The sequence below is a fragment of the Sander lucioperca genome, chromosome 4 (genome assembly GCF_008315115.2).
Source record: "Sander lucioperca isolate FBNREF2018 chromosome 4, SLUC_FBN_1.2, whole genome shotgun sequence".
Taxonomy (NCBI): domain Eukaryota; kingdom Metazoa; phylum Chordata; class Actinopteri; order Perciformes; family Percidae; genus Sander; species Sander lucioperca.
The window spans coordinates 33165055-33180611 of NC_050176.1; the positions used below are offsets into that span (position 1 = coordinate 33165055).

The following is a 15557-nucleotide window of genomic DNA, read 5'->3' on the forward strand; positions in this document are numbered from 1 at the left end:
TCGAATTTTAATCACGATCACGATTTTGGCTTCCCACGATCAAATTCACATGACCGAGCGATATTTAAAATGCTTCATTCCGTTCATAGAACGCTCTGTATCAAAGTTATTTTTTTCCAAAGGTCCGTAAACCATTCTCTGATCACGTGCCTCCATGAGCCAATCAGAGTTGATCCCTGCACCGCGCAGCTTAGTTTAGATGTAGACAGTCACAGAGGACAGATTAACGTGAGGAAAATTCCACAACAGATAGCAGTCGGTCAGAAATCGTCACGAGGTTTACCAGTTTACCAGTTTACCAGTAAACGCAACATTTTGTCCCGCCTGTGTTGTTTTTCAGACAACAGCAGTGACCAGTGCGAGTTTGTGTCTTTTAGCTCATAGCTTTAGCGGCAGACTGTTGTACAGTGAAATACAGTCACACTACACCGTTTAGCTGTCAGCATTTTAGCCGCGTTTAATCCAGTTACTACTGTAGCTAATGGTAGGCTAACGTTACCTGCTGTGTAACGTGTTATTAGTGTTTACTAGCGTGACATGCAGCGATGTTTCTGGTGCCTCTAAAGTCTGTTTTGGAGCATCAGAGCGCAACGCAGACATTTAAGTAGCACCGTAATGAGGCACCGTAATCCGCGTTGCTATTTCGTCCGGTAGATACCGGATTTTAACATGCGCCGTTAACGTGAACAGAAAATTGCGTTGCCCATATCTTTTCACGGCAAACGCGTATGTGTGGAAAGCGGTTGCACAACAACTTAAATGGCATACTCCTTCATAGTATCCTTCAACAAAGGAGGAATGTAGTACAATATGGATGTGAAAGCAGTTATAATTAGCCTATGTGACAATAACATTTGTTTTGGAAAATAGAACCACACTTAGCACGTAGCATAATGAGGGTCCCTACATGTAAACCAAAGCATTGAGAACTTTGTAAGTGTACAGACAGTTTATTAAAAAGATAGTTTATAAAGACATTACCTTCGGGTATACAGGCAATCGCCATCTTGGGAAAACAGTCACGATCAGTCGAACAGATAATAATAATAAAATAGCGATTTATTTTTACTCTACCAGTGCCCCGAATGCCTAGCGTTAAGCTAATCAGCGGTTCGCGCTACATACACATTCGATTACCATGAAAACATGTCCCAGAGAAAGGTTGACTCGGTACACGTGTTATTAACCCCTAGGTTTAGGTTAGGTTGTCCTTTAAAAGACTGACTTGAGGAAAAGGGCAAACCTGTTTATGACTGGTAATAGTACAAACATTCAGAGCCTCTGATTCTCTCAGCAGTTGTTGGGAAAATGCTACAAGACAGAGTTGTAAAATGTTTTGCAGTGCAGCAGAGCTCATGCATTATTATCTCTAAGGGGCAATTCTGATTCCACATTCTCTTTCCGAGATCGTAGTGCCAGGTCTTTTGGACTTGCATTAAAGCAGGTCTCACGCTTGCTTATGCAGGAGGAAGGTTGAAGCAGAGGAGTTTGTGTGCAGGCACAAACCAAAACTTATATAATGAAAAATATGTTGATTGGCACTGATATTCATACAAACATCTGTGTGCCTGTGACGGGTCTGTTTTGTCAGCACTATAGGTGCAAGAGGGGAACAAACTGTATATGCACATACAATTGAAGCACGTGCTGTATGCCATTACACACACAAACATAATCGCTAGAGGCCACAAAGGTCTCCAAATAGCGCGATCTTTTTTCTTTCAGTCTGTCTTTTCAAGACCTGAGATGGGATACTGCAGATAAGCTGCTGACTGTCCCCATCAGTTGCCTCAGGGGACGTATATTTGACTGGCCAGAGGGATCCGTCCTACCCCGCTGCACAGTTAACCACAGCCAGAGTGGTGATTGAAATGGGACCGGGTGCCCAACAATGCATCACCAGACTGGCTCTCTTACAGGGATATGACACTTAAACTGACCCTCTAAGGTCAGAGCTATTATGATGCTGGGTGGGGGTAGCAGGAAAGGAAAATAAAGAGGGCAACAAAGGGTAAGGATAAGGGAGTCCTTTAGAGAGGCATTTTGAGTTTGAGGAAGAAAGCCTGAGTGAGAAGGGAGATTAATAAGGGGGAGACATGGAAGCAGGAAAGAGGAGCATGGTCTATTAAAGTGAGAGAGATTCAAATAATGGATTGAGCATAGGACAGAGTGCCTTAAAAAAACATTTGTAGATTTTGGTCATTTATTAGTGAATTACTTGCTTTAGCTTAGGTGAGAATTAATTCAACAATGACGTGGTTTGCAATTTTAGTCAAGCGACTCAACTAACAAAGTATACTGAGACCGATTCCTAAATTACCATATAACAATTGAGCAATTGGAGTAATAATGTTTGCCTATCCTTGGAGGCTTCAATTACTATGCTGTATTTATTTTGTGTGATTGGAGTATGCTGAGCTATTTCAAGATGAATTTGCTGGAAATTAGTTTTGATGCAGTGGGCTTCTGAGATCCCACAATGAATCTAAATTCCATTTAATCGTGAGGGGAGCCCTGGGAGTTGCCACAGGAGACAGGAATAAATGCTCATCTCCAGAAGACGTGTATTCATCATGATAATTATTTCAATGCTTCAGTTAATTTGACAACATTATTTGCATGTGCCGCCATTTGCACACCTGTTTGTCAATGGGTCTGGGGAAAACTGAGGGAGAAAGGGGCTGCTCATGATAAATGTCCTTATCAATCATGTAAATTTATAAGGATATTGACAAGCATATGATGTACTTAAATATAATGCCTGTAATTTGTCGTTTCATATGTCTTTATGGCTCACTGTAATTTTGCCCACAATGGCAATGGAAGTGTTAATGATGTATCAACATGCAGTTGCAGTTTAAACACATTGAAAACTTGTTTTGGTGGTCATAAGACACTGAGCACTGCCCAGGCCTGGAGGTCATTATGTGACACTAGGGAGAATACATCTGTTGAAAAATTATCTTTGATCATATTATTGAGATGAAATAATAATTGTAGTGTACATTCCGGAAATATCCGTATTCAGTCATTCTTTGTTTATTGTGAACACAACAGTGGGAAGCCTTTGTTGCAGTCGCCTCAGAAAGATAGAAACAAGGAAGCCAAGACGCCAGTCTTTGATGCTGTCGATCTCTTCTGTCACAGACCATAAGAATATTTCTGTTTGGATTTTCACTTTAGGAAACTTGACCTGAGCCACAATGAATTGTCTAGAAATAGAATTTCAACATCTCAGTTGCATAAAAAATGAATGAGGCCATCTCCGCCAAAGGTTCAAAAGGACCCTCTTGCCATTCTAATGTTTTCTCTATGTCTGTTTTTTGTTTGTTTTGTCCCTTCTAACCATACTTGGGGTATGTGTTTGTGTCAGCATTGAGAAAAGATTAAGGATGTCGGCAGATATGCCACTAATTCTGACTGACTTCTGCATTAGTGTAACTGTCAGCATGTGGCTGTTTGTTGGTGTGTGTTCACAATGGTTGCAATTGGATTTTAGCCAAGGGGGCCTGATGGGCCACACACACACCTTCGCTGTGTTTCTGGACCAGGCAAGAGGGATTTGACATTACTAGAAGTGTGCAACCACACAAGTGATTTTACTGTATCTAATGTGCTTACAAAGATGTCAGAAAAGCATATGGGATATTCTCAAAATGACTCTTGAATCACAGAGTAAACACAGGACTTACCAAGGCTGAACTCCACCTGAGGCAGCTTAGGTGTTAGAAAAACACCTGAGAGACAGAGACAGAGAGAAAGAAAGAAATAACATTGAGTTGAGATAGAAGTAGAGGGAATAGGAGATAAAAGTAAACATTAGAACAATGGCAAAAATCAAGGAAATAACATACACTAAAAGTGTAATGTTGACTATTGCAGTTGGACTTTACTAAGGTTTAAGATGTGTGGCTGTACCATTAAATGAGTACTTTATTATTGAATGACCTGACAATTACTTTTATAATTAATCAATTCATCTTTTAGGGTATAGAATGTCAGAAAGTAGTGATTAAATAGTGATCACAATTTCCCAGATTCCAAGCTGTCATCTTCAAATAACCAGTATGACTAGTCTGAAACTCCAAAGACATCACTTTACAAAACAAACATATATTACACATATTTTGCTTGCAGTAACCTGTAAATGTTTAGCATGTTTTCTTAAAATTACTATAATCTACTTCTTGATTAATTGCCTAATTGTTTCAGCACAGAAGAAGTGTTCCTTCCCATAGATGCAGAATATAAAATAGACTAAGGGGTTGAAATCAATTTTTCATCAATGCCCACATCCATGGCGGCATCACCATGGAGACAGAAACTATTTTATTTATCAGCACAAACACAAATATTTAGAGATAGTATTTTAACATGCTAGGAGCATGACAGGATGACAGTGATAGGTGTAACTGTTCATTTCAGATTATGCAAACACTGCATTCTTTGTAAGTGTCAGAACAAGAGAATCTAGGTATCCATTGTCCTTGAGGGTTTATGCCACAATGATGAGTAGAGGACTGACTGCTTGTATCATCTGTCACCAACAATGTCTCTCATTTATCACTCTGCCAGTCCGACACACACAACCAAACAAACACCAAACAGATGAAACACCTGCATGATGGTGCAACACGTAAAGGGGCCCTAAACCACTAAATTATGCTATCCTCTTCCTGGGGTGCTTGGACACAATTGGCCTCACTAAGGCTCATCAACCCCACTAATGGGCCATGGATACTCGATGCTAACTGATGTATGGGAGCCACGCGGCTTTAGGTAAGTCATTTTATATAATGAGGATCCTTCACTAAAAATGATTTACTTGTGTTTTATTATATTAACTACTTCAGTCACACTTTCTTGGCAGCTTTTATGTCAAGTTGGCGGGTCAGTTTATTTGTAAAGCCTTCTCATCACACTTCAAGGTCTTTGCAAAGAACAAGTCTACTTAGGTCTGACGAAAAAACAGTCCCACAACAAAATTATGCAATAATGAGGTAAGAAACAGTGCAAGACAAGATTGCATGTTGGAAAAATATAAAAACCTGCCTATCCTAAGATAACACCAGCAACCACTGACCCACTGTATCATCTGTATATTAACCGTTGTATTCCTGGGATCTTCCATTGACAAAGAAAGGAAGAGTTTTGCACTCAAAGAAAAACAACTTTTAATAATGTGAATGCCAATACAGTACATAACTCTTTGGAATGTTTAATTAAAATTCATGCAAAACAAACAATGATACGGCGATTGCTAATTAATAACAAGCATACTCAATTATGGGAATTTAGCATTACCCGGTGCCCCCTCTTGAGAGTCACTTGCCAACTGAGGCTGAGAAATGCACGTGCAATTGCAAATCTTAATTCAGCAAATATCTTGACTAAATTGTGAATAATCAATTTGCCAGTGTTTTCTCGAGTGTCAGAGAATTTAGCTTGTCAGCTGCTATCAGGATAGGCTACATTTGAATAAACAGGCTTATGCAAACTTGGCGCAATATCTGTTATGCATACAAGTACAGTAACCGTCTAATTCATTAAGTGCATGCGTAGTTGAAGTATGTGAGCGAGTAAACACACAAACACATACACAAATAGGCCAATTATGTATGTAAATATACTTTCGTTTTCACATTACTCTCATCATCCCATTCCTCAGGGGTCATGTCTCCTCATGTTGTCACCACTAAGGCTTCCTTGTGAGCTCTGATGAAACTTTAATAAGCCTGGATGACACGTTGTGTGGTGGCAATAGAGAGCCCTTTAGCTTGGTGGGCTGGGACGGTGCCAGCTGTTGGGTCTTGTCTCTGGTGCCATTATAAGGGACTGTCACTTGAACAGCCCAGCTACTTTGGAGGACTCCATCTGTGCTAGACACCAACTTACCTTGAGTGGTAGGAAGCGGTGGAAAATATCTGTCATTGCAGAACTAATTGAATACAGATAAGAGGTAAAGCTGAGTCTGGGTCTGATATGGGTTGGGGATACTGATCATGAGACATACACACATGGCAAAGCAACTAGATATGCTTGATAGTGAAGCAGGAGGAGGATTGGTGTTAAAAGATGTCTGAATTTCGGAGCACAGCTTGTGAGTGTGTCAAGTATTTATAGAAGGATCATGCCAGATGCTTTGATCATATGACAGGTTATGTTGCATCTTTGAGAACGAAAACATGACGTTAAATAGTGTAGCTCTGGAAACTGTTGTTCACGTGTTCACAGGGATTTAATATCTACAGTTTTAAAATCATAGACAAATCATGCGTACACAACCTGAGGACAGAACACCGGTTATGTACATTTTGACACCATTCTTGTCTTCGAGCACTGAACTTCTCGCATGTGATTAACCTCTTGGTGAGAATCAGGCTGACCAAACAAATACACAAAGTCCAATTACAATAATTACCCATCACACGGGGAAAGGTCAACCACCTGTGCTGTCCATCTCAATCACATTGCCTGTAGCACACGAAGCCCACAGGTGATCCAGCTACAATGTGTGGATAAGTATGTGGCGAAAAATGGAACAGGTGTGGTATTTAAAATCGATATCTGCTGGCATTATGAATATGGTAATAAGCTCAGGAAGGCAGTAGGCGGCACATGCAGATGTAACTCCCAGAGGGGCCCAAAGCAAATGAGGTGTGCCCGCCTGCTATACTGCAGTTTCATCTGGCTCTAGAAATAATAGCACAGCCCCACTGTACCTCCAATCTATCACCCCCCTGTCTGCGGGTGGTATCAGTGGGGAAAAAGGCATGAAGGGAGAGGAGAGGATAATTTATTAGGATGTGAGCAGACTAGGTGATTTCTCTGGAATGACAAAGTTAATTAATGTACAGGGACTTAAATTGTCCGTCTTGCAGAAGATCATTTAACCCTCTACCCTTCTCATTGCCCTGCTTCCTCACCCACTACACAGTGGGATAACCACTCACTAGCTTCTAGCAAATCCTCTGAAAGGAGGAATGGAAGTAGGAAATGTGGGGGAGAGTGCACACAGATTCCACTCGGGATTGCTCCCTTATTCCTGACTCCACAAAAAATAATTGTGGAAAAGCTCCAAAATATTGCCTCTCGCTGCTCCGGTCCCCATCATGCGCTTCCAGCTCAACTAAGAAAATCAAGCAATTTCCAAAAAGAGCTCTGATAAAGCCCCTCGCAGTGGGTATAGCACACATTCTTAATCACTCTTGCTTATCCTCTTCATGAATAGATACTACATGTAAGAGCCCGTGCCTAAGAACAAATCCTGTTTATATTTTGAATATCATTTACTTTGGATTTTGAGAAGATATTAATAATTCACTTATGTAGCTGGCTCAACATGGGATTTCATGTTTCGGGGATACAGTATAACTGGCCGTCTCTCAATAAACCGTTCCACCTCAAACACCACCACCAACTCTACATCACACGTACACTAATTGCAATCTTTCTTTCTTCTAACTCTTTTTGTCCTATCTTTCCTCCTCCATTTTTCTCTATTCTGTAGTTTAAATTGTCTAAACAACACCTGCACATCCTCCTCATCAGCCAGGCTAACATACCGCTAACACGATTGATGTTTGCACAAACAGGCATCCTATTAGGACAAGTGGTGCTGAATGGGAGAGTGAGCTATCGTCACATTACTGCCCTGGGAGATTGAGAGGGGACAGATGGTTTTGTTGCCAGCGTTTAATGAAGTGTTGTGAATCAGTTGGGTGTGCTGAGGAGGTCTTGACTGTCGCGTCGATGGGAGATGGAGTGTAGAGGGTTAACAAGGGCACGGAGTGAGACATTTTGCTCTACAATAGTTTTGTGATGTCAAGCATTGTGCAATGAAAAATCCATCAATTGCATTGCAGCTTTCATTAAAAGCTCACATGCCCATATGCAAATTCAGTTATGAATAGTTAATAGGTAAAATAACATAATTTTACCCATGGTGGTGGGGGGTGTGTAAAATGCCAATTCAGCCCCACCTTAATAAGTACTGAGCAGCACCCACTTTTCTCTCCTGTCAAGAAGGAGGAGATAAACTATTTCACCTTGCGACTGATGACTAATGCGAGGTTGTCAACTTGTCTTTCGTACCAAACATGGTAATTATGTGCTTTGCGCTTCCCTTTTGTCTCACAGGATGCTTGGGAAAAACAAAGCAGAGGTACAGTGAGGTGTTTGTCATTACTGTTAAACTCCCACACCTGTCAGATGTCATCTCCAAACTGTGACTGTGTGATTTTATAGTAGTATATCTAGGGTTTGCAATCAGGTCATCGTTGTAACGGAGTATAAGCATGTGTGTGGCTGTGTGTGAGTATGATTGCCTACCTATATCTGTGCATGTGTATATTTATGTAAGGATGTACTGGTGTGTACATGTTTAGTTATTTCCTCGTGTGTGTTTGCATGTGTGTAATTGTGCATGTGACCTGGTTCAGCAGGTATCTGTGTGGTTTGAAGGCAAAAGAGACAAGGCATCATGCATTGTGCTTTCATTCCTTTTTCTACGCCTCCATTTACTTATCCCCATGGGGAAGATGATGGTGTTGAGCTTGCATGCCAATGTAAGTGCTAAGTGGCGCTGCATGCAGTGTCTGTCCTTTTGGTGAGCAAAGGTATTAAACTTGGAGAGCAGGATTTGTAGCATCACTGATATGGCTAATCTCTTTAGCATTCTCCTGTTGTGATGGGCACTGATACATCTAGTTTGCCTCTGCCAGTGCTCATTAGTGACAACACATTCAGGCTGGATGGAATATGACTGCATGAAAAAAAGCAAAGCACACACACATGCATGTAGGAACACACGCAGACAGACACATGCATGCACACACAGGCACAAATGTACAAACAGACACGAGAATGTGTAGACATGTCAACAAACAGTGTCTTTCAAACTTCAAACTCTGCAGCTCCACTAAATCAAATTTATCGTTGCCCAAAATTAGATAAGGCAGGCTTAATTGCTCACATTCTGAGACAAACCATTTGTGATTTTAATTCAACCAAACTGCCAGAACCTAACCCTTAATTGGAAACCTGTAGAAGGGAAGCCACTACATTTTAAAATCCATTCTCTGTAATCATTTGTGGAGACACTTGACTATTAAGTTATCAACATGACATTGCAAAAAATAATCATTACTACTCCAGTATCAACTGTCTGGTAGGACAGAGTGTGCTCATTTTTGTAAAATCATTTTCAGGATTCACCTGGAAACACCTTCTGTTAATGGGATGTAAAAGTAATGTTCTTTTGTAATAAGAGCAAAAATGTGACCATAAGGCATTAGTCATTCAGTGATTATTGATAATTGTGCATCACACACACACACACACACACACACACAGGAAAAAAATGCAAAAACCAGACATCATTGAGACACGTATTTATAGAAATAGTGGGATGCTGTAGAGGAGACAGAATCAATTCTAATAGCAGACAAGGTGTTCCAGAGTTTAACTGTATGGGGAAGGACAGAGGAGAGAGGTAAAGGAGACTGATTAAGAGACAGACAGGGAAACACAGTGCAGTCAGCTCACCGGCAGCGGTCAGTCCTTCAGGGTTGGCACTCAGCTCCTTCATGTCAACCATGCAGTGTCCCAGTTGTTGGGTGCCGTCCTCCATCTGTCCAGCTGTCCCCTCAGTTCTCCCTCCTCCACCTCTTCTCCCACCTCCTCCACGAAACACCACAGTCCAGTCCAGTTCCCTGGCTCACACGCAGCCTGCCAAGCGGAAAAGCTGTCACAAAGATAGCAATTCGCTCGCCTCGCTTTCTTGCTGCCTCACAGCGCGCTCTCTGGCAGCATTTAAGATGCCTTTTGGAAACTAATACGGAAAAGAGGGACCGGCGAGGGACCTGGAGCAGCAGCAAGAGGGAGAGAGGGAGGGAGAGAGAGAGGAAGAGTAGGAAAGCGAGAGGGTAAGGGAGGAGTGATGGGGGAGTGAGAATGAAAGAGAAAGCAGGACAGAATTGATGTTATGTGCGATACACAGTTCTATCCATCAATCTTTGGGCTGTCAGTAGTGCACCTCGATCCAGACTGCACAGCGCAACACAGCCAGAGAGAGACCACTCTGCCCAGCTCTTTCCTTTTCTCTTCTCACTGCGCAGCCAACGCTGCATTCAGACATGGCAGCAGGGGTTCCTCTGATTTCTGACATCCGTCTGCCTCCCCCTCTCCAGCCACCTCTCAACACTCCACCAACCCTTCTTTTCCTTTTCTAGCAGCAACACAATTAACAAGCATCTGACTGCTGAGCTGCAAATGGAGAAGCCAACATCATGCAGCATGTGATTTTGGAAGTTACATATGGTAGACAGGGAGAGGAGAGGAAAAGGGGGGAGAAGGCAAGATCAAATTCACAGTACAGTGACAGTTTTTAGAGCAGTTGAATGTAATTGCTAAGTATTACTCAAAATGGCAACTTCACTACAGGGTAAATCAACAGGTTAAACAGAGAAAGTGACAGAGATAATAGAGTTTTCTTGTTTTATTTAGACAACATATATCTGCATCACAGTGCACATCTGGGCTGGACATCTGCTAGTTTTTGGAAAACGAGGCGAGAAAAGATTCATAGGTAATGAAGAGCAAAATAATACAGCTCTCTTCCTCTCTATTCCACTGTGTCTTTATTTGTTGCCCTCGCCGCCTCTCCACCCACTCATACTGTGAAGGTTATTGTTTGTTATTTGGCCACCAAGGCCATGATGCTACATTAAGACCGTAACTAAAATCAATGTTAATTTATACCCTGCTGAATGGAGACAGTGTTGTGGTTTAAACTAAAGCTCAATAAAGACACAGAGGGCAGCAGCCTCAAACTCCTAAAGGAGCTAAACCTATAAAATGTATTCTGGAACATGAAGCATCACCCTGAACTGTAAACACTGAAATATCTGACAAACATATAAACAAAGATCATTCATAAGTAGTGGCTTTTAATCTGTTAAAAAGGGGCTAAAAGCAAGTACTACTTTTTATGCTACTTGCATATCTGTAATGATTTTCTTTTGATGAGTTTTCTGTGTATGAGCTACAAAGAAACGTTGCACAATCTTAAATGGATGTGACCCATTAAATTGTTAGCACGAGCTATGCGGGAATACAAACAATTAATTCAATGGGAGGGATGTTGAAACTATACAATATGTTTGCTACATCATTAAATGTCCATACTATCTCTATTGATAATTCACATATTCTTTAGATTCATTTTCTACCTTTTTTAGGCAGCCGTTGGTCTCAGAGTAGAGACTAAAAACTGAAACAGAACCGAAACCAGCATGATAGGCAACTGTTACGAAGAAAAAAATTAAAGACATGGTTTAAAGTGAACCAAAGGGGTCTTCACTTACATCAGGCAATCAAATTGCTATTTTATGTACTATAAAAAGATACTGATTGCATTAATACAATTTAAACAAAAAAAAGTATTGGAACTGTGTTTGAAGTTGTTCTATATTAAATAATTAGTGACAATCTAATACAAACTCTTTAATAAAAAGGGTTTTTAAAGGTTTTATTTTTTTCGACTGTCAGAAATCTCAAACAATATAATCAGCCTTTGAAAGGCAGTACTGGTCAAGCCCTAGATGTAAGCCACATGGGCCAAAGAGCCACACTGAGCTCCTGCGTTCTTGAGGCTGGACTGGGGTTGGTGCCAAAAACCTAAATGAAGATAAATTGGTCCCTGAAGGAGCAATAAGACAGAAGATGAATCCACTTTGCACAAGGAGGTTTCTTCTTCACTTTCTACTACTCCCTCCTCCCCTTCATCCTGCTAGTGCCACATTCTCCTTGTTTTCCACCCCTTTACCCTAAAACCATCAAGATGAATGTTGTCTTCTTCTGTTTTAATGAAAATGTGGTGGCAAACACATACACGCACAAACACACACAACCAGCATAGAGGCAATCGTGTCTGTGGAGTGATCCATTAACATTGTAATGCATTTCTTTTAAAGGTGACATGTGTTGTCTTATTAAAGCCTGACTGATAGAGGGGGCTGAAGAAAATCAATAGACAAGGCACTACAGATGGAGAATACTACAAGTACTCTGAGAAGAAAATAAACATGCCCTTTTTAGCTATTCGGCCCCAAAGCCTGCAGAATATATCCTCACATTTATCCATTCCAATAGCACTTGAGACCCATTAGAATTTGTGATACACTCCTTCATAGTATTAACTGAAGAGAGCCAATAGCTTGATTCACGGCTGAGTCGGGGGTGCATGATACCGCCGCCAGGGTTACACAACTGAAGTGCAGTAAAAGCTGCAGCATAAGACATCCCATGGTGTAAATACACACTGGCCAAAAATGAGCATGGCAGAAAATTTGCTAGGGGAACTTGCTAAAATACCTGCACATGAAATTATACATATATTGATTATACAGATATTGATATTTAGCCTACATGTGTACTACAATGATTTGTAGTTTGTTTTGTTGAATTTTTAACATCTATTTTGCATTAATGCTTTATTTGTGGTTACATAAAAACAACATGCTGAATATGGCAACTACAAGAACTATAACGACAACATTAAAGTATTAATTAAGTACCTTCTAGACCGCTACCCCTGCTGGGTGCCCTTTCTTTGATTTTAACTTGTTTGTGCCATTCATTTCTGAAAATGGCAAAGAGAGAGAAGCCACCGCACACCTAGGGTGCCAGCACAAGCAAAAACAAAAGACAATTTGGTGTGCAAAAAGTCTAGGTAGACTGAGAGATCAAATATATTACAATATTTAGTAAAGATGTTGGTTTTAATGTGGATAAAAACCAATGAATACAACTTTATAGCTTTGAGTTTTTTCTACTGGTAAATGCTTCTCAAATAATGAAACAATCAAATAATGAAACAATCCTGCTCTTGCAGATCTCTCTCACACACACAAGGTTAACAAAACAAGTGTTTAGTGTATATACAGTATCTATCTATCTATCTATCTATCTATCTATCTATCTATCTATCTATGCAGTGTTTCTGTTCATATGTTATCTGTATTCAGCTGTGTCATCTGGTTTAATGGGACCAATCAATGTCTGTCAAGGTCCACATGTATCCCCTTCACATTAAAAATAGACCCTCACTCACTTTTCCTTTTCACTCCTATTTCTTTCAGAAAATGTGGAGAGATGAGGCTATTGATTTCTCATCATGTGTTGTCATGTCAGGTTACAACATCCTCTTTCACTGTGCCACTACTGAAATCCCAGTTGTTGACTTCCAGTGTCCTGTGAGAAGGATTCACCCACTTGCCTGGGGAAGGAGTCTGCAAAAAATCTCTCTCTCTTGCACAGTTAGGTACTCAAAGTCTGCATTCTTATGTGGACATAAGTTAGTATAGATTTTTTTTTTTTTTGTGCGTCCTAAAGCAATACTCACATGTACAGTACAAAGAGCTATCGATGGTGGTATCATTTCTCCTGTCCATGCTGGCTGTGAAGCCATTGTGCAACTCCAGAGAAAGTGATGGAAGACAAAACCCAGTCCTTGTTCTGTACAAAAATGCTTCCTAAAATTCAGCTGAAACTAGCTGAGGTTTGAGCAGTCTGAGTTAGCCAAATCAAGCGGGTATCTGAACAAAGTTAGTCTTTTGAGTAAAAAATTCCCTCTGTGTTTCCTCAGACAGTATTTCCTTGCTGAGCTGCTGCAAAGAATACACAAAGAGGGACGTTTATACTGAAATAACTTTACCTGGAAGATTGTAACCCACTTAATTTGAGTAACATACGGTTCTCCTAGCGTATTATTTTAAGCAGAACTTAATATATTTTTGCACAGAAAAAGGATGGCTGATCTTGTTGCCCATTACTTATATTAAAGTTGCACTATGAAAAGATCACTTCATGGCCAATATAAACAGGGGGAACAATACAGCAACCAATAGCAATATATGTATAATATGTACTGTAAATGCGGGCATATGAGTATTGTTAACTCGTATCTGATGTTTTCATCTGCTGGTATTTTTCATCTCTGCAGTGGAGCAAAAGCCTCAGTGAACATTTTAGCCACAAGATTCATATACAGTATGTATATAAGGATTTAGCCGCTAGGTCTGTATCCATTGCACTTTAGTTCAGTTTGTTTCCACTCAGGTTTTTTAAATTCATGAAAAACAAGTGGATGGAAATGCACTTATGGTACTGCAAATATGCCACTTGTAGAAGTTTGTGTATGGGAGAAAATAAAGTGAGAAAATGTATTTACAAAAAACAATTTAATGTTCACTATTAAGGTCTGTGCTGTGCATAGTCAAGACTATCACTGTAAAACATGCTCACTCACTTAGCCTAGGCTAGGCTAGGCTAATTGCTAACCTGTAGTTGTGGTTTGATTACAAATATACGCTCCTAAATTAGCCTTTATAGGAGCGCTACAGAAAAGGTTGTACAGTGATATTTTTCTTTCCTTACAATAGTCTCTCTGACAAAGAAGAAAGAGAAGGACTCCAGCTAGCTAGCAGTGGCTCTGACATAGTGGAAACAAAATGGCTTTGGGCACTCAATCTCCCCGGGAGGACCAGCAATGTTGAAAGTACAGGATAGATATGGATTAGCTGTTTCTACTATGTTTCTGAATGACTTGGCTGCCAGAGACACAGAGAGACACACACAGAGACACACACACACACACACACACACATCAATCTTACTGAAGCTGCAGGAGTATTTTCATTACCTAAGGCTGATTCTCTGGATGATTCTTTAGCATCATGATTGTTCCACTATAAGTAACATTATGTTCATCAGGAAAGGTCAATACAGATCTAACCACCAACTGTTACACAACTCTCTGTATAGCCAGGTTTTCTGTATGCTTGAATTGCCTTCATTTCATTCTCTTTTTGACTCGCAAGACAAAAAACTACAATCCATGAACACAGAAAACCAACGAACAATTGTGAGATATGTTGCCTGATTTTCTAATATAACCAGCCAAGTAATGAAGCCCTAAATCACTTGGTGTGGATAATCCCTCTTTAGACAACACTATTAATGATTGGCTGAGATATCAACTTTAAGAAAATATTCAATATGAACTTTAACAGATGGGACAATTACAAGCCAAGCCAGGCCTAAAATGAACATGAACCACGTGAGATGCATAATAATGCTTTTTCATGACTCCTGTTTGTTTTCCACTTCACAGGTCTATCTATCTAAGAAGACGATAACATCGAGGACAGTAGACAAGCTGTTGGGGTTAATGGCAACATTGCCCTTTACTCTGCCAACTTCAGACACAGAAATCAAAAGTGTTCTGTGTTTTAGTAATCACTTAAAATGCATAGCTTGTTGCTGATGCAACTGAGCCAATGACTTGCTATGAGAGGACAGGTTGAGAAATACCAGCAGAGCTATCTATACATTGCACTCAAGTTTAGTTTTTCAGCTTCTTCTTGTAGCTGGACATCTTAAAAACATGGGATTCAACCATACACAGTCCTAAGAAGAAAATGTGCATACCAGAGTATGCAAACCATGAATGAGGAGAATACTATATGTTATGAGATTTTTATACTGTAAATCAA

At 40.3% G+C, this 15557-nt stretch overlaps 1 protein-coding gene across 3 annotated transcripts in view; it reads right to left on the reverse strand.

The window, feature by feature from the left end:
* inpp4b (inositol polyphosphate-4-phosphatase type II B) overlaps positions 1 to 15557 on the reverse strand; it is a 258561-nt gene that overhangs the window by 162765 nt on the left and 80239 nt on the right. For 2 of the 3 annotated variants that reach the window (XM_031277069.2, XM_031277067.2), the window contains exons 2-3: positions 9547 to 9729; positions 3693 to 3737 (exon numbers count right to left, since the gene is read on the reverse strand). In XM_031277069.2, the coding sequence (XP_031132929.1) occupies positions 3693 to 3737; positions 9547 to 9631 (130 nt within the window). In that variant the 5' untranslated portion in view covers positions 9632 to 9729. Of the gene's footprint in view, positions 1 to 3692; positions 3738 to 9546; positions 9730 to 15557 lie in introns of those variants that run through there. The other variant, XM_031277068.2, reaches the window with a different exon arrangement.